The 18,665-nt window shown below is 46.5% G+C and overlaps 1 protein-coding gene across 2 annotated transcripts in view; it reads left to right on the forward strand.

The window, feature by feature from the left end:
- The first annotated feature begins 833 nt into the window (after nt 1–833).
- The window catches only part of CREB3L3 (cAMP responsive element binding protein 3 like 3), a 28,409-nt gene continuing 10,577 nt past the window's right edge, over nt 834–18,665 (forward strand). The window contains exons 1-5 of one of the 2 annotated variants that reach the window (XM_081895687.1): nt 848–950; nt 1,122–1,281; nt 4,718–4,842; nt 14,611–14,914; nt 18,369–18,481. In XM_081895687.1, the coding sequence (XP_081751813.1) occupies nt 4,720–4,842; nt 14,611–14,914; nt 18,369–18,481 (540 nt within the window). In that variant the 5' untranslated portion in view covers nt 848–950; nt 1,122–1,281; nt 4,718–4,719. Of the gene's footprint in view, nt 1,282–4,717; nt 4,843–14,610; nt 14,915–18,368; nt 18,482–18,665 lie in introns of both variants that reach the window. The other variant, XM_081895686.1, reaches the window with a different exon arrangement.

Below are 18,665 nucleotides of genomic sequence, written 5' to 3' on the forward strand. Positions count from 1 at the left end.
GACATGAGCCAACAGTGTGACACGGCAGCTAAAAAAGCCAATGCAATTCTGGGCTGCATCAATAGGAGTATAGCATCTAGATCAAGGGAAGTAATAGTGCCACTGTATTCTGCTCTGGTCAGACCTCACCTGGAGTACTGTGTCCAGTTCTGGGCACCACAGTTCAAGAAGGACACTGACAAACTGGAACGTGTCCAGAGGAGGGCAACCAAAATGGTCAAAGGCCTGTAAACGATGCCTTATGAGGAAGGGCTAAGGGAGCTGGGCATGTTTAGCCTGGAGAAGAGGAGGTTAAGGGGTGATATGATAGCCATGTTCCAATATATAAAAGGATGTCACATAGAGGAGGGAGAAAGGTTGTTTTCTGCTGCTCCAGAGAAGCGGACACGGAGCAATGGATCCAAACTACAAGAAAGAAGATTCCACCTAAACATTAGGAAGAACTTCCTGACAGTAAGAGCTGTTTGACAGTGGAATTTGCTGCCAAGGAGTGTGGTGGAGTCTCCTTCTTTGGAGGTCTTTAAGCAGAGGCTTGACAACCATATGTCAGGAGTGCTCTGATGGTGTTTCCTGCTTGGCAGGGGGTTGGACTCGATGGCCCTTGGGGTCGCTTCCAACTCGATGATTCTATGATTCTAGGATCTCTTGGGTATGTGACGGCTCCTATCCATTTCCCTATATTCCTTGGTTTTATTGTTTCTTTCCTTCTGCTTTTTCCAACGAAGCAGAAAACCTGGAAAGACAGACAGATTGTGTTTGACCGTTCTGATAGCAATGAAAAGGGCACACCGGAGGGTTGACCCTAGAAGGCAATTGTTGAACATGCTGTTCTTTTTTCAGGGAGATGAAGCTATTCTTGAAATCTAGGTAAAAGTTCGCCGTGCGACACAGCCCAAGAGAGGACTTTGCACCCATGGGCTCACTGCCCACCCCAGACTGGGAAGAAGCAGGTGTGGGCGGTCGTGGTCAAAAGCTATTTAGATAACGGTTACTCAATTTGACCCAGCGAGGCCAATCCCTTCTTTTTGCCCATCAACGACCAGTCTTTGGTTCCATTGGTGGACTGGATGAGGGGAGGGGTTTCTACTCCCCTGACGCCGGTATTTTTTTGTTTTGTTTAGTTGGAGTTTAAACTTTGCTACACAGTGGAAGGAGGTTTCGGGGCAGAGGGACCCAAGGGAGACAGGAGGAGAGAAGAACCCAGCCGCCGTCGAGTTGGAATAAAGGCCGCTTGGCAAAAGCCACGTCGAAGGAGGCAGAAGTCGGCGACACACGGCTGGGGTGAGTTGGTGCACTTTGGTTTATGGCAGGATTTGGTGCAAAACCCTCCACCGCGTCCGCCACCGTTTGACCCAACCTGGGCCATCTTTGGAAACCTGAGCAATGCAAACAAGAGGACGAAGGTCAGGATGGAGACGAGAGGGTGGAGGAGAGATTGGACATTGAGTGGTGTATTGAGTTAAGCCTGTTAGCCGCTTGAGCAAGCAAACAACAAACAGTTTGGGTTGCTTCTGGCTCAGATCCACACCCTGCAGATCCTGCTCAGAGTAGACCCACCGAAACCAACAAACCTAGGGCTTGCTTCCAATTTTAGTTCCACTTGGAACAGACCTACGTACTGGAATTACTCGACCTAAGTTAGTCGTGCTTGTGAATTTCAGTGGGTCTGCGCCGAGAACGGCTCAGCCCTGATCCGTCACGTTCATTAACTTTGGTGGGTCTACTCTGCGTAAGGTGAGCATATGACACGAGCTTGCTTGGATTAACAGCCCCAGCTACTGTGGCATTTGGCGTTTGCTTGCAATTATCCTTTTCAAAGCGGGGGAACATGTTCAAAATTGCAGAAGAGTAATGATTTTGTAGGTAGGCATGAACTGGAAAACTGTGCGTGCGTGAATTCTGCTCACGGGGTCTGAATTAGCTTGTGTCTGTTGGAAGACACAGATTTACCCACCCGGGAAGAATGGCAGATGAAGTTGATGGACTACATGGAACTGGCGGAAATGACTGGCAGAATCTGAGACCAGGGAGAAGAGTCGGTGGAAGAAGCCTGGAAAAAAATTTAAAGATTATTTACAGAAATACTGTAAAATTAATGAATGTTAGAAAAATGTTGGAATGAAGTTATACGGCTTTAGCAGAAATGTTATAAGGAATTAAGTACAAATAGATTTTTAATGTATTAAAGTGAAAAATAAAGGTTAGAATAAGTTAAGATAAATTACAGGACAGAAAACAGAGGAAGATGGAAAGGAATTGCTGAAACAGTTAATTGAAGTGGAATACGAAAAGGGAGGTGTTAGGAGGTCGCTGAAACAAGTGAATGAAAGATAAGATACTGAAATTATTGGATGTGTTTTTAATTGTCTTTCTTTTGTTTTGTTAATTCAATGTTTTAGGGTTGGTGTTACATAGTGTTTTTGTTTTTGTATTGTATCGTATTGTTTAATTCTTTTTCTTTTTTTGTAATCTTTAAACTGTTAATAAATATTATTATTAAAAAAAAAAAAGAGCTCCAGAACGGGAGCCAAGTGAGCTCTCTGCCCAAACACTCGCCAAGCCCAGACCGGCTGGGCCCTCTCTAGCTGAGCAACTGCAGGTGTTCCCCAAACCGGTGGGGCAAGTCCGCAGTGCAGAAGGCCGCATTGGAGGAGCATCCCTGCATGTCTAAAAAAAAGTTTTAAGCAGGCACTGAAAAGAGCAGGGTTAGGGTCAATAGGCAGGCAGTTCCAAAGTATAGGCACTGCCATGTTAAAAGGTTGGTATTTTACAAGTGCAGGACAATTATTACTGCCACCTGTGCGAGTTCCTCAGATCAAAGTAGTTGACTGGACACATCCGGAAGTCAGTAAGGTGATCTTTCAGATAAACTGGCCTCAAGTGTTAAGGGGTTTCTATGGAGTGTTGGTGCTGACCTTTAAAGCCCTAAATGGCCTCGGTCCAGTATACCTGAAGGAGCGTCTCCACCCCCATCGTTCTGCCCAGCACCGAGGGCCTTTTGGCGGTTCCCTCATTGCGAGAAGCAAAGCTACAGGGAACCAGGCAGAGGGCCTTCTCGGTGGTGGCGCCTGCCCTGTGGAACGCCCTCCCACCAGATGTCAAAGCGATAAACAACTACCTGACATTCAGAAGACATCTTAAGGGACGTTTTTAACGTGTGATATTTTACTGTATTTTTGGTTTCTATGGAAGCCGCCCAGAGTGGCTGGGGAGGCCCAGCCAGATGGGCGGGGTATAAATAAATTATTATCATTATTATTATTATTATTATTATTACTGAGGGACGTGGGTGGCGCTGTGGTCTAAACCACTGAGCCTCTTGGGCTTGCCGATCAGAAGGTCAGCGGTTTGAATCCCTACGACGGGGTGAGCTCCTGTTGCTCGGTCCCTGTTCCTGCCAACATAGCAGTTCGAAAGCACGACAAAAGTGCAAGTAGATCAATAGCTACCACTCTGGCGGGAAGGTAAACGGCGTTTCCGTGCACTGCTCTGGTTCACCAGAAGCGGCTTAGTCCTGCTGGCCACATGACCCGGAAAAACTGTCTGCGGACAAATGCCGGCTCCCTTGGCCTGTAAAGCGAGGTGAGTGCCACAACCCCATTAGATGAGGGATAATATACTGAGCTCGAACCCTGGGAAGAGGGAGGCACTGAGGACGAATGGCTCCTGGGGTAAAGACTTTGGATCCGTCTTTGTCACTTGAGGCTCAGAAAGAGTGTCTTTTACTAGCTGGTGCGTCAATGACAGACATTCCTGGATGGAGAAAGGCTGGCCGTGGGGTGATTCATCCATGCTGCAGCTAGACTTCTAATGAGGACAGACTTAAAGCATGGGTAGGCAAACTAAGAGGGACGCGGGTGGTGCTGTGGGTTAAACCACAGAGCCTAGGACTTGCCGATCAGAAGGTTGGTGGTTCGAATCCCCGCAATGACGGGGTGAGCTCCCGTTGCTCGGTCCCTGCTCCTGCCAACCTAGCAGTTCGAAAGCACGTCAAAGTGCAAGTAGATAAATAGGTACCACTCCAGCGGGAAGGTAAACGGTGTTTCCGTGCACTGCTCTGGTTCGCCTGAAGCGGCTTAGTCCTGCTGGCCACATGACGGTTTCGGTTTAAGAACGGACTTCCGGAACGGGTTAAGTTCGTAAACCGAGGTACCACTGTACCTGACTTTTAGAAGACATCTGAAGGCAGCCCTGTTTAGGGAAGTTTTTAATGTCTGGTGTCTTATTTTTAATATTTTGTTGGAAGCCGCCCGGAGTGGCTGGGGAAACCCAGCCAGAGGGGCGGGGTATAAATAAGTAATTATTATTGTTGTTATTGTTATTTCTGCGTGTTGATGAATGCTGTGGATCTGGCCCACAGTACAGTGGTACCTTGGGTTAAGAACTTAATTCGTTCCGGAGGTCCGTTCTTAACCTGAAACTGTTCTTAATCTGAAGCACCACTTTAGCTAATGGGGCCTCCTGCTGCCACTGCACCGCCGGAGCCCGATTTCTGTTCTCATCCTGAAGCAAAGTTCTTAACCCGAGGTACTATTTCTGGGTTAGTGAAGCCTGTAACCTGAAGCGTATGTAACCCGAGGTACCAGTGTACTGAGCTTCTGGCCATGCTGATTCATATCTCTCTCTCTCTCTCTCTCTCTCTCTCTCTCTCTCTCTCTCTCTCTCTCACTCACACACACACACACACACACACCCACCCACACACCCACACACACAGACATGACTGCCGCCAGCCTTGACAGCATGGAGCTGCTGGACCTCCTCTTTGACCGACAGGACGGGGTCCTTCGCAGCGTAGAGATTGGGTCAACGGCGACAGCTTGGATGGGACTGGAAGACAGCGTGAGTTTAAAAGCTTGGAGCAGAGTGGGAATCATGGAACAGTAGGGTTGACGCGGGTGGCGCTGCGGGTTAAACCACTGAGCCTAGGGCTTGCTGACCAGAAGGTTGGCGGTTTGAATCCCCACGACGGGGTGAGCTCCCATTGCTCGGTCCCTGCTCCTGCCAACCTAGCAGTTCGAAAGCACGTCAAAGTGCAAGTAGATAAATAGGGACCGCTCTGGCGGGAAGGTAAATGGCATTTCCATGCGCTGCTCTGGTTTGCCAGAAGCGGCTTAGTCATGCTGGCCACATGACCCGGAAGCTGTACACTGGCTCCCTCGGCCAGTAAAGCGAGATGAGCGCCATGACCCCAGAGTCGGTCATGACTGGACCTAATGGTCAGGCGTCCCTTTACCTTTAGGGTGGAACAGGATCTCAAAGGGTCAGTCCAGTCCAGTCCAGCCCCCTGAAATGCAGGGATCACTCTTGCGGGTGACACCCACACCAGAAAAGCCCGATGTCTGGCCCCTCTCTCTGCCAAGCAGTGGCCAGAGCACATGGGATCACAGGCACTGAAATATACTCGGAGTCGAGAGTGGAAGCATAGAATCCTAGAGTTGGAAGAGACCCCAAGGGCCATCGAGTCCAACCCCCTGCCAAGCAGGAAACACCATCAGAGCACTCCTGACATATGGTTGTCAAGCCTCTGCTTAAAGACCTCCAAAGAAGGAGACTCCACCACACTCCTTGGCAGCAAATTCCACTGTCGAACAGCTCTTACTGTCAGGAAGTTCTTCCTAATGTTGAGGTGGAATCTTCTTTCTTGTAGTTTGGAATCATTGCTCCGTGTCCGCTTCTCTGGAGCAGCAGAAAACAACCTTTCTCCCTCCTCTATGTGACATCCTTTTATATATTTGAACATGGCTATCATATCACCCCTTAACCTCCTCTTCTCCAGGCTAAACATGCCCAGCTCCCTTAGCCGTTCCTCATAAGGCATCATTTCCAGGCCTTTGACCATTTCATGCTCTTTATTCAGCTCATAGTGGTGAGGAAGAATGGAGGTTTCCCCGAAATGTGTGCTTTATAAACATTATTTACACAATGGGCCCCACGTGATTGGCTAACTCCGGAATTCTCCTGTAGGCCAATCAGGTTGCGGATTCACTTCCACCTGGAGCTGGATTGGGTGGCTCCTGCAGACCAATCAGTCTGCTGCATTCTGAATCCTATTGTTCTAGGACCAATCAGACCGTTGCATTCTGAATCCTATTGTTCTAGGACCAATCAGACCGTTGCATTCTGGATCCTTTTGTTCTAGGACCAATCAGACCGCTGCATTCTGGATCCTATTGTTCTAGCACCAATCCGACTGCTGCAATATGGATCCTATTCAACTCAGTACATAACAGGCACCAACATAGGGTCTCCCCTTTGGAGAGCAGAGGACACTGCGCTTTTAGGGTTTATTTGCCTATTTACACCCTCAGTCTGCAGGGAGGTGGGTCCAGATCTTACAACGTGACCCAAAGCATTGCAGGCAGTCCTTCCTCCTTCATCGCCAAGATGGATCTCCCTTCCTGTCCTCCTCCTTCTTCCCAGAAGCCCCTTGCCCTCCCCCAGAGCAACCTCCCAAATCTCCAGTCTCTGGTCACAACTGGTGCGAAAAGTTCCATTGTCTTGTTAACTAACCACGATGGCTCTCTTAACAGCCCTAGTTAGGCCAGGAATACCTTTGCAGCTTATATTCTCCCTTCCTATCACAAATAACCCCAAAATTGGGGAGGCAGCAGAGGATTAAAGAAATGTTTTTATTGGGAGGAGGGAAGGACACACATCACCCTTCTTGGGAAAGTTTGAAAAAGATGGCCGCCGAACTAGCTGCAGAGTTCTGGAGGTTATCTGAGGCAAGTTCTTAAATTTGCTTTTTAAATAGGCTCGACACCGAGCCAACCTTTGAAACCCCTTTTATAATATATATTTTAACTCCTCCAGAGTTTTTAAATAGTTTTAATAGTTCTTTTAGCTGTTGCTTTTTTTAAAAAAAGCCCTTCTTGTTACCTTGTTATCTTAATGTCCGGAGGGTTTACTCCCCACGCTGCCACTCTCCTCAAGTCTGACCGACAATAAGGAAAACGGGTGACAGCTGATTTATTGCCAACTCCGTGTTATGCTCTGAACTATAAGCTATCAAACTACAAACAGCTATCCCAAATCTTGCTTCAATTTGGACCTTAGTCTACAGCTGGGTGGAGTTTCCGACTTCCTAAGAGACATAGTTTTTGAAAGAGGAAGAATAACCCCTGATTGGTAACAAAGATTTACAAATGGTACTTACTAGGAAGAAACGTAGGGACCTGGGGATAGTGACAAGCCCATTGTTCCAGGAGTGTTATGAGAAACAGAGTAAAATCACGCAATACTTTTCACATACAAGGGACAACGAGAATGGAAATGGAAATGAGCAAAAGATGGCTGAGATGGTTGAGTTGAAGCAGGATGAGGCCCTTCCTTTTCCCTCTGCTGCTCAAGATCACTCAACCTTCTCTAGAGGAATACAGGACTCGGAGAATAACAACCAAAATAGAAATACAATGAGCCTGGCCCATGAAATAGTCTTGGCTGAGATATTATCTTCAGAGTTACAGGAAGAAACCCGAAACTCCCAGAAATCCCAGACTTCATCTATGGGCTCCCAGACGGAAAACAATGACTGCTATCCTCAGGACTGGCTGCTCTCTATAAATCTGGATCTGGCAGCTATGAAAAAATATTTAACAATAACAAATGGGCTGCTCCTGACACTAGTGGAAAATTATCCCCTCCAAGCTAAAGGCTCAGAATTTCATGGTGTTGATCCACCAACCACCCCTCAAGAGCCAGAATATACAAAGCAACCAGCAACCAGCAAGTGCACACAAGGATCATCAGCGGAAAATCATTTACACCAAGGAAAGGACATAGGGTTGTATGTCTCTGTCCCCAAAACCGAATTTCCTATCGAAGTAAATCAAAAGAAGCGAGGCATCAGTAAGAGATCCCATAAGAAGAAAGCTGAAACTAAAAAGAAAAGTAAGAACATAAAAACTGCAAGGAAATCTGTTATAAACCGACGTGCATGTAAAGTATGTTGGAAAAGACTATATAAGCTGATCCCAACAAAATCAAAAACAAACTCTAACAAACCTGCTATACATGGCAGCAGAGAGAACAACAGTGTGGATCCAGAAAAAAAGATCCAGCTGAAGTCTTTGAAAGAAACACCATTGCTGCCTAACAAAACAAGTGAGGAAACGGAATCACTACCCGGGTGCTCTATGCTGAAACCTCAAGGATCCATAAATATTAAAGAAGACTCATCCCATACCATTGATTATGGCAGATCTCAAGATGAGCCAGTAGCAGGGCAAGATCTGTCCCAGGATAAAGGATGGAAACTGATACTGGCAGATAGGAAGCTAGCTTTTCTAAACTACCCGAAGCCAAAGGGCTTCCTTACAAAGGAAGAACGCTCGGTGCATTTTGTGAATACTTTAGATGATATGCTGCCAGGAAAAATAAAATTAAATGACATTACCTCAGTAGATTTCATATTCTACAATGGATACTCTCTGCGAGTGATTGCCTCCTTCAAAGATCAAAACTTGGCTAAAAATATATATAGATCAAGACATTTGCTGTTAAAGAAAAGGATAACGGTAACAAGATATTTTGAAAACAGCACATGTTTGAATTTGTTTCCTGATGATTTTACGACAGCTGAGATAAGATTTACTTGTAAACCAAAGGAGGAGAGAGGACACTCAAAAGACAAACTGGAACATACTGAGCAAGGGTCCTTGAAACTAAGACAGGAGATGAGACTGCCTAATGAGGGGACGGATAACTTCTATCCAGAAGAAAAGGCATTAATAAATCAGTTTGGATTGTTGCCTTTCCTTGCCCAATCTGAGATCTTGAGAAGATTGGAGACCCTTAGAAATAAGCTAACAGAGATGAATGCTCAGGAAAAAGTAAGAGAGAAAGAACCGGCAACGGACCAATTAAAGAAAGAGAACCTCTCTGGAAAAGCCAAGACAGACCCCATGAAAGATTACTCTTATAATACCTCTGCAACTGCAGAGATAAACCTGTTAACAACAGATCTAACACAGTGCGCAAGGGATAAACTACCATCTAAGAAGGAAACCATCCCTATGACAACCATGAAAGACTACCTCTATAATACCTCTGCAGCTGCAGAGATAAACCTGACAGCAACAGATCTAACACAGTGCGTAAGGGACAGCAACAATCTACCATCTAAGAAGGAAACCATCCCTATGACAACCACAACGCGCTCTTGGACCAGCATGAGATACCTGGATGAGGATGAACTTGGTATCAGTCAAATAGAACACCTCAAGGTAGATTCGCCAAAAAAAGGAGTACTGATCACTAATGTTAGCACGCTGCACCCTTCAATTGATTCCATTGAGTACCTGGGCGATAATACATCTATGGACATTGCCAAAATGAACGAAATTCAACCAATAGATAAAAAGATAGGCCCTAAAAATCTTTCAAAGGCAAATTGACTAAGATCAACTTTTGGCAAGACAACGTGCAACCTTGCCTTGCTAACTTGGAATATTGCAGGTTGGCAAAAGAGGGTTTCTGACCAATCCTTTGCTAAATATATCCAGAGACATGACATTGTGTTTCTCCAGGAGACCTGGAGCACAAGTGAAGTGGAGTTAAATGGCTTTTCTGCGTTCTCCCTCCCAGGTCTTTTAAGTACTAGAGGGGGGCGAGTTAAAGGTGGGTTAGTTACTTTAATCTCAACAAGGCTAAGGGCCATATTTAAAAAACTAGACCCACTAGACCATCTGGCCACAGCTGTGCAAGTACAGTGGAGGACCCACAGCTTGCTGCTGATTAACGTATACCTACCCCCACAAAGAGAGAAAAGACTGATAAGAAATACTTGGGCTCAGTTAGAACAGTATCTTGACAAACTATCAAATCAATTTCCTGATGCCTCTGTAGTGGTGGCAGGCGACCTAAATGCCAGAACTGGACAATCTGATGAGGCTTTGTATGCCCATTTCCATGAAACAGCCCCCATTATAGAGGAAGCCCACTCAATACCAGCTAGAATCTCAAAGGATAAAGGCTGCAATTATGCCGGCTTATGCCTATTACACTTGGTCAACAAGTTGGACTTGGTTATACTAAATGGCCGTACAGAGGGGGAGAAGGTCGGAGAATTCACATTTATATCTAACAATGGCGCCTCCACAATTGATTATATAATCGTGTCGTATGATCTTCAAAACAAAGTTCTGGAATGCAAAGTGGAGGAGCGCTTAGACAGTGACCATCTGCCATTAAGTGCACTCGTAGCTGCGGGAAAGGATTTATCCTGCGCTGAGAAAATCGAACATTCGAGCCCTACAACTTTGGAGCTCAGATATTCTCGTATCAGATGGACAGATGAACTGCATAAGGAAATTTCAAGTAGGCTATGCTCAAAGGAATTCCTCACTAAGAGAGAAAACCTTATAACTTCCTCAAGCCATGAATTAAAGATAAATTTATTTCAGGAGTTAATTTCACTCCTTCAAGATTCCCTGAAGGAAAAAAGGAACAGGTCAAGTAGGCAATCCTCAGTATATAAAAACTCCAAACCCTGGTTTGATCAAGAATGTCAGGACATGAAGCTAAACTTACTGAAAAAATACAAGAATTATAGATCTGCCAATTTACCCCAACTCCCCACGGTCTGGTTTGAAGATAAACGAAATTATAAAATCTTGATCAAAAACAAAAAACTCCTGGCACAGAAAAGAGAATGGAAATGCCTAATAGATGCATCCAGAGAGAGAGATTCGGCCACCTTCTGGAGACTGGTAGCAAATGGAGTGCGATCTACCTCCTCAGAAGTGGAGTATACTATACCTGCAGGGACTTGGGAGGCATTTTTCCAATCTTCATATTCAGCTCTGCCTTTGACACAGCCACTAATACAGTGTGCGGCAGGTGATGAGTGGCCTCCGGTGTCGGTTGCGGAGATCAGGAGGCTTATTCAGGCACTCAAACACAGAAAAGCCCCGGGAGCAGATAATATCTCTCCTGAGCTTCTCAAAGCCAATATTGACTGGTGGGCCCCAGTCCTTGCCACCCTATTCACCAGCATAGATCAAACAGCAATAATACCAGAGGACTGGGGATTGGCAATCATCGTTCCCATATTCAAGAAAGGCTGTAAACTTGATCCAGCCAATTACAGACCAATCAGTCTCTTAAGCATCATTAGCAAACTTTATGCAACTCACTTACGTGAAAAGTTTGCGGACTGGCTGGAACAGGAGCACATCCTAAAGGAAGCCCAGGCTGGTTTCAGGGCACATAGATCAACTCTAGACCAAGGACTGGTATTGCAACATCTAGTGGAGAAATACACCTCAAAGAAAGGAGGCTCCCTCTATGTAGCCTTTGTAGATTTCAAATCAGCTTTCGATTTGATACCCCGGCACAGACTTTGGGAAAAATTAAATGCCACAAACATCGATAGACGTCTTTTGCTTCTTATCCGTAGACTACATGAAAATACTCGGATCCGTGTTAGATGCGACCGTTATGGGAACCTATCAAAGGAAATCCAAAGTTTCCATGGTGTCAAGCAAGGCTGTGTTCTTGCCCCTATTCTATTTAACTTCTATATAAACTCCTTAGTCGGAAAGATGGAGGAAGCAAGCACTCATCCCCCAAACCTAAATAATATACCAATCCCAGTCCTTTTGTACGCAGATGATGCGGCACTTATTTCCTTCTCTTGTGTGGGTCTAAGAAAACTTTTACGAGCTCTTACAGAGTATTGCGAAGCTGAACACCTAATAATAAATTACACTAAATCAAAAATTATGGTGTTCTCCAAGAGAAAACTCCGACATAAATGGAAAATTAATAACCAACCTATTGAGCAAGTAACATCTTTTAGATATCTTGGAATAATTTTTGATGAGAAGGGATCTTGGTGCCATCAGATTAAGAATTCCATTGTAAATGCGCAAAGATCTTCCAGAGCTATCATAAGATTCTTTTACAGAAAAGGAGGTCAATATGTTCCTGCTGCCTCCCAGGTCTTTGTTGCAAAAATACTTCCACAATTGATGTATGGCACCCAGATATTTAATTGTCAAAAACTCAAGTCCCTGGAATCTGTACAAACTAAATTTTACCGCTCCCTACTAGGGTTACCTACCTGTGTCTCCAACACAGCCATCAGGCTGGAGGTAGGTCAACTCCCTATTAATGCCAGGATATGGATCCTGAAGATTCACTTCTGGCTAAAACTCATATTTTTCCCAGTGGGAGTGGCTCCATTGACTCTACTAGACCCGTTCCAGTCTAAATGGAGATTGTCGCTTTATGAAAAATTGAAGGGCCTGGGGCTTTCCCCACAAGAACTCATAGCCTCAGGTTTTGAAAAGGCTAAAAGGATGGTGAGCCAGCGAATAGGAGATGTAGAGCTTCAGGACCATATGAGCAAGATAGATAAATATCCAGCTATCCAAGATTATGGAAAAGGGTTTAATCTAACACCATATTTGCTGGATCTACAAATCGCAAAATACAGGCGGGCGTTTACCCTTACCAGATTTGATGTACTGCCATCTGCCTTACTAAAGGGCAGATACGAGGGCACACCCTATGCTGAACGAGTTTGCCCATGTGGTCTGAAAGAGGTGGAAACGGCTTCACATGTGTTGTTACACTGCGACCTTTACGGGGATATTAGGTCACTGTTTATCTCCCCTATCGTTCAGAAATTTCCAGGTCGATCTGAATCTCAGCGGCTGAAAATCCTACTAGGAGATAAAAACCCAGAAGTAACACTGAAAGTGGCCAAATTTTCTGCGGCTGCGATCAAGCGGAGGGCATTAGCTGTAAAAAAGTAAAAGACTTGACCCCTGGACAAGCCCCCCCATTTTTTAAGTCTATACATATACTGTAGTGCATATATGTGTATATATGTGTGTGTGTGTGGGTGTGTGTGCATATGTGTATTGCTTTTATGTATAATTTTACAATTTTTAATTGACACCATTATTCCCTTTGTAAACTATTGTTTTTTTATGTTTTTTCTGGTCCATGACCGTAATAAATTTATTCATTCATTCATTCATTCATTTAGGGTTTATTTGCCTATTTACACCCTCAGTCTGCAGGGAGGTGGGTCCAGATCTTACAACGTGACCCAAAGCATTGCAGGCAGTCCTTCCTCCTTCATCGCCAAGATGGATCTCCCTTCCTGTCCTCCTCCTTCTTCCCAGAAGCCCCTTGCCCTCCCCCAGAGCAACCTCCCAAATCTCCAGTCTCTGGTCACAACTGGTGCGAAAAGTTCCATTGTCTTGTTAACTAACCACGATGGCTCTCTTAACAGCCCTAGTTAGGCCAGGAATACCTTTGCAGCTTATATTCTCCCTTCCTATCACAAATAACCCCAAAATCCTAGCATTTATTGATTTTAGTGTTTAGGGGGACAACCCCTTCCAGTTCTGTAACACCATGAATTTGAACAGCTGTGGCACCCCACCCAAGGAAAAAGTGGGAACTGTAGTTTTCCATTCAACACCCAGCACCCTTAAACTACAGTTCCCAGGCAAAGCTCTTTCACCAACAGGGAGGTCAGGCATCCTTTTTCACCGACTCCTTACCATATTTTGCGCTCTCCTCTTTCACCCTCATTAAGAGGTTCTTCAGTTCCTCCTCACTTTCTGCCATCCAAGTTGTGTCATCTGCATATCTGAGGTTGTTGATATTTCTTCCGGCGATCTTAATTCCGGCTTGGGATTCATCCAGCCCAGCCTTTCGCATGATGAATTCTGCATATAAGTTAAATAAGCAGGGAGGCAATATACAGCCTTGTCATACTACTTTCCCAATTCTGAACCAGTCAGTTGTTCCATATCCAGTTCTAACTGTAGCTTCTTGTCCCACATAGAGATTTCTCAGGAGACAGATGAGGTGATCAGGCACTCCCATTTCTTTAAGAACTTACCATAGTTTGCTGTGGTCGACACAGTCAAAGTTGCTTGGATTGTGTTTGTGCTGGTCCCATGGGCTAACCAAGAGGCGAGGTCCGAGTCCAGTCTGAGGTCAAAGGTGCAGTATGGAGGCAGTCCGTAACAGCTGAAGCTGGATGCAGGTCAGGTAGTCAGGTGAGGTCAGGAGCTCCGGCAGGAAAGCAGGACAGGGTTCAGGCAGGAACTGACAACCAACGAAGTTGCTCCCGCAACTTGGGACTGGGGCTGGCTGGCTTTTATCTGCCCCGAGGCATAGGGTGGCCCCGATCCTCAGGTGACTCACCTCTCCTGGCCTGAGCCTCTGCAGCTCAGGAGAGGCTGGAGGGTTACTGAACCCAGAGGCAACCTCAGCTTCCTCTGATGGGGCTGAGAGTGGAGCACCTGCAGGCAATGGGTCCTCCATCACCTCAGGAGCCAGAGCAGACTCAGCTGATACCTGCCCCTAAGGACCCAGCACAGGCGAGGACCCTTCAGGCTCATGCACCAGCCCCGGCTCAGCTGGTTCTGGAGGCAGGGAATCCTGTGCAGGCTGGGATCCCTCAGGTTCAGCCTCCGAATCCCAGGCCATCACAGTGTTCTTGAAGCTACTAACATGAGTTTGACCAAACTGCAGGAGGCAGTGGAAGACAGGAGTGCCTGGCGTGCTCTGGTCCAGGGGGTCACGAAGAGTCGGACACGACTAAATGACTAAACAAACAACTTGCCTGTCTTTTTACAGCGTTTGCTGAAAGTTCAAGAGAATGAGGATTTCATCAATTCTATCTTGGGGGCCCCAGATGCCGCCCTTGACTCCCCAAGCTGGTCCCCGGCGGCCAGCGACAGCGGTCTCTCCGAGGACCCCAGCTCTGACCAACTGGACAGCCCTCCTCACTACGTGCCGACGGGCAGCCCGGGGGCCTACTCGGACGGAGGCTCGCACAGTGACCTGGCTTACCCTGCCTACCTGGGCTCCTGCCGGGCCCTCCCGGTTCTGAAAGGGCCGGGTGCGGAGCTGAGAGAAGCAGAGGTGTCTATAGACTTCAGTGAGTGACCCCTTCGTCTTTCGCTAGACCAGCTTTGCCCAAAGCGGCTTTGGAAAGTTGGTATCGCTGGATCAGCAGCATCAGTTTCGTTCATAAAATTTATACATCGCTTGGTTGTAAAAATATTGTTGTTTATCTAACTAATCAAATGTCTTCTCCCCCCTCCTCCTCCTCCTCCAGACCATGTTTAATCCATTTCTTTATGGTCAATCAAAAACCTTGCTTATTTTTTTCGTTCCGATTGTTCCTTGCTTAGAGTAGGAGGTGGCGCTGTGGTCTGGACCACTGAGCCTCTTGGGCTTGCTGATCAGAAGGTCGGCGGTTTGAATCCCCATGACGCGGTGAGCTCCCGTTTCTCTGTCCCAGCTCCTGCCAAGCTAGCAGTTCGAAAGCACACCAGCACGAGTAGATAAATAGGTACCACTGCAGTGGGAAGGGAAACTGTTTCCATGCGCTCTGGTTTCTGTCACAGTGCCCTGTTGCACCAGAAGCACTTTAGTCCCGCTGGCCACATGTCTGTGGACAAACGCCGGCTCCCTCGGCCTGAAAGCGAGATGAGCTCCGCAACCCCACAGTCACCTTTGACTGGACTTAACCGTCCAGGGGTCCTTTACCAAATTTGTTTTTTTTACCTTACCTGCATGAATCACTCCTCTCCACGGCTTGGCTTCCTCTCCCAAGTTAAGCTCAGAAAGAATCACAGAATCATAGAATCATAGAGTTGGAAGAGACCACAAGGGCCATCGAGTCCAACACCCTGCCAAGCAGGAAACACCATCAGAGCACTCCTGACATACGGTTGTCAAGCCTCTGCTTAAAGACCTCCAAAGAAGGAGACTCCACCACACTCCTTGGCAGCAAATTCCACTGCCAAACAGCTCTTACTGTCAGGAAGTTCTTCCTAATGTTGAGGTGGAATCTTCTTTCTTGTAGTTTGGATCCATTGCTCCGTGTCCGCTTCTCTGGAGCAGCAGAAAACAACCTTTATCCCTCCTCTTTGTGACATCCTTTTACATATTTGAACATGGCTATCATATCACCCCTTCACCTCCGCTTCTCCAGGCTAAACATGCCCAGCTCCCTTAGCAGAGACAAACCTGATCTTGAAAACTGGGTGTAGTTGTCTCTGCACAGCAACGGTTTGCAGGCGTCTGTGTTGCTGCCAGGAGATCCCCCCCATACGTTATTGGGGTGAGTGGTGGGTGAGAAGCAAGGCTGATGGGCTGGACCTCCATACGATCCTGCGGCTTGCACATTTCTCATTTGAGCTGCAAAGGCAGAAAGAAGCCGAGCTGAGGGGTACCCTGCGAACTTGTCTTTTTTTACCTTGTTTTCGTCTCCGTGCAAAATGCAAACGGATTGAAAAACAGAAGGGAAAGTGGACATCACAGGCGCTTCCAGAGAGCTTATTTCTCCAGCATCCGTCTTGATTTGTTTGCAAGGAGATTAGATGGCTGTTTTGCGTCCGAGCAACTGCTGCCCTGGCCCTGTCACTTTCCTTATCTCTAAAAAGCCTGACCTTTCGAGGGAGAAGATTCCTCCTCCAAGACCTGGCTGCCAATTTTAATTGCATCACCTGAATCTTGTCAGTATGTGATTGAATCCCACACCAAATACGGGGACAGCCAAGGCAGTGCCCTCGGTCTCCAGGACCTGGTGTTAAGCGCATTGCTTAGGATCAGAGAATTGTAGGGTTGGAAGGGATCCCTGAGGGTCATCTAGTCCACCCCGCTAAGAGGCAGGGATTGCAGCTAAATAATCCCTGACAGATGGCCACCCAACCTCTGTTTAAAAACCTCCCATCAACCACTTTCCGAAGCAGCCCAGCCCACTGTCAAACAGCTCTTACCGTCAGAAAGCTCTTCCTAATGTTTAGTCCGAATCTGATGGGTGACACCTGGCTTGAGAGCAGTTCATGTGAAAAGGATCTAGGAGTCTTGGTTGACCACAAACTTGACATGAGCCAACAGTGTGACGCGGCAGCTAAAAAAGCCAATGCAATTCTGGGCTGCATCAATAGGAGTATAGCATCTAGATCAAGGGAAGTAATAGTGCCACTGTATTCTGCTCTGGTCAGACCTCACCTGGAGTACTGTGTCCAGTTCTGGGCACCACAGTTCAAGAAGGACACTGACAAACTGGAACGTGTCCAGAGGAGGGCAACCAAAATGGTCAAAGGCCTGGAAACGATGCCTTATGAGGAACGGCTAAGGGAGCTGGGCATGTTTAGCCTGGAGAAGAGGAGGTTAAGGGGTGATATGATAGCCATCTTCAAATATATAAAAGGATGTCACATAGAGGAGGGAGAAAGGTTGTTTTCTGCTGCTCCAGAGAAGCGGACACGGAGCAATGGATCCAAACTACAAGAAAGAAGATTCCACCTAAACATTAGGAAGAACTTCCTGACAGTAAGAGCTGTTTGACAGTGGAATTTGCTGCCAAGGAGTGTGGTGGAGTCTCCTTCTTTGGAGGTCTTGAAGCAGAGGCTTGACCACCATATGTCAGGAGTGCTCTGATGGTGTTTCCTGCTTGGCAGGGGGTTGGACTCGATGGCCCTTGGGGTCTCTTCCAACTCTATGATTCTATGAATCTGCGTTCTAGTATTTGAACCCATTGTTTCGAGTCCCACCCCTCTGGAGCAGCGGAATGCAGATGCTGAACAGGCATGGCTCACCTGTGGCCTCTCCATCCAAAATCGGTCATTTAAAAATAATCTTTTAAATTTTAAAAGATTTAAAAAATTTAAAATAATATTAAAATTTAAAAATAATATTAATGCACTTTAAAAAAACCCCGTTTCTTCTATTGATCTTCTGCCGAACTGCTTGCTCCCTGATTATTATTTATTTATTTACCATTTTCATTTTTTCCTAAAAACATTTTAATCTCCCTCCAATTACTCTCATAGGCCATCCGTTGTGACACTGTGATGCCAAAAACTTTTTTTTAGGTGGGGGGGGGGCTCTTCAAGCCCTTCCCCAGTGTTGCTGTATACAGTGGTGCCCCGCAAGACGAATGCCTCGCAAGACGAAAAACTCGCTAGACGAAAGAGTTTTCCGTTTTTGCGTCGCTTCGCTAGACGAATTTCCCTATGGGCTTGCTTCGCAAGACGAAAACGTCTTGCAAGTTCTTGCAAGTTTTTCCCCTCCCCCCTTTTTCTAAGCCACTAATAGCCGCTAAGCCGCTAAGCGCGCTAATCCGCTAAGCCGCTAATGGCCGTGCTTCGCAAGACGAAAAAACCGCTAGACGAAGAGACTCGCGGAACGAATTATTTTCGTCTTGCGAGGCACCACTGTATATGATTTTTTGGATGGGTGGGGGGGGGTTTAATTAATTTTTTTTTTAATTCCAAAGTTCCAACATTGTTATACTGTAATGTCAAAAGCTTCTTATATGCCCCTCCTAGTTTTTTAAAAAGGCAACAGCTCTGAGCGTTTTGTTTCCTCTTTTGCAGATATGTGGGAGACAGGATTTTACCCAGAGGAGAGGCAGGAACAAGCCGCCCCCCAGCTGAATTCGTGCACCCTGACCATAAAGGACCTTCTGCTGTCAAACAGCTGTGAGATGGTGAGACTCTCAATGGTGCTGACTTTTAAAGCCCTAAACGGCCTTGGTCCTGTATACCTGAAGGAGCGTCTCCACCCCCATCGTTCTGCCCGGACACTGAGGTCCAGCGCTGAGGGCCTTCTGGCGGTTCCCACTCTGCGAGAAGCGAGGTTACAGGGAACCAGGCAGAGGGCCTTATTGGTGG

Source organism: Podarcis melisellensis, assembly GCF_964234715.1.
Source record: "Podarcis melisellensis genome assembly, chromosome: 18".
Lineage (NCBI taxonomy): Eukaryota > Metazoa > Chordata > Lepidosauria > Squamata > Lacertidae > Podarcis > Podarcis melisellensis.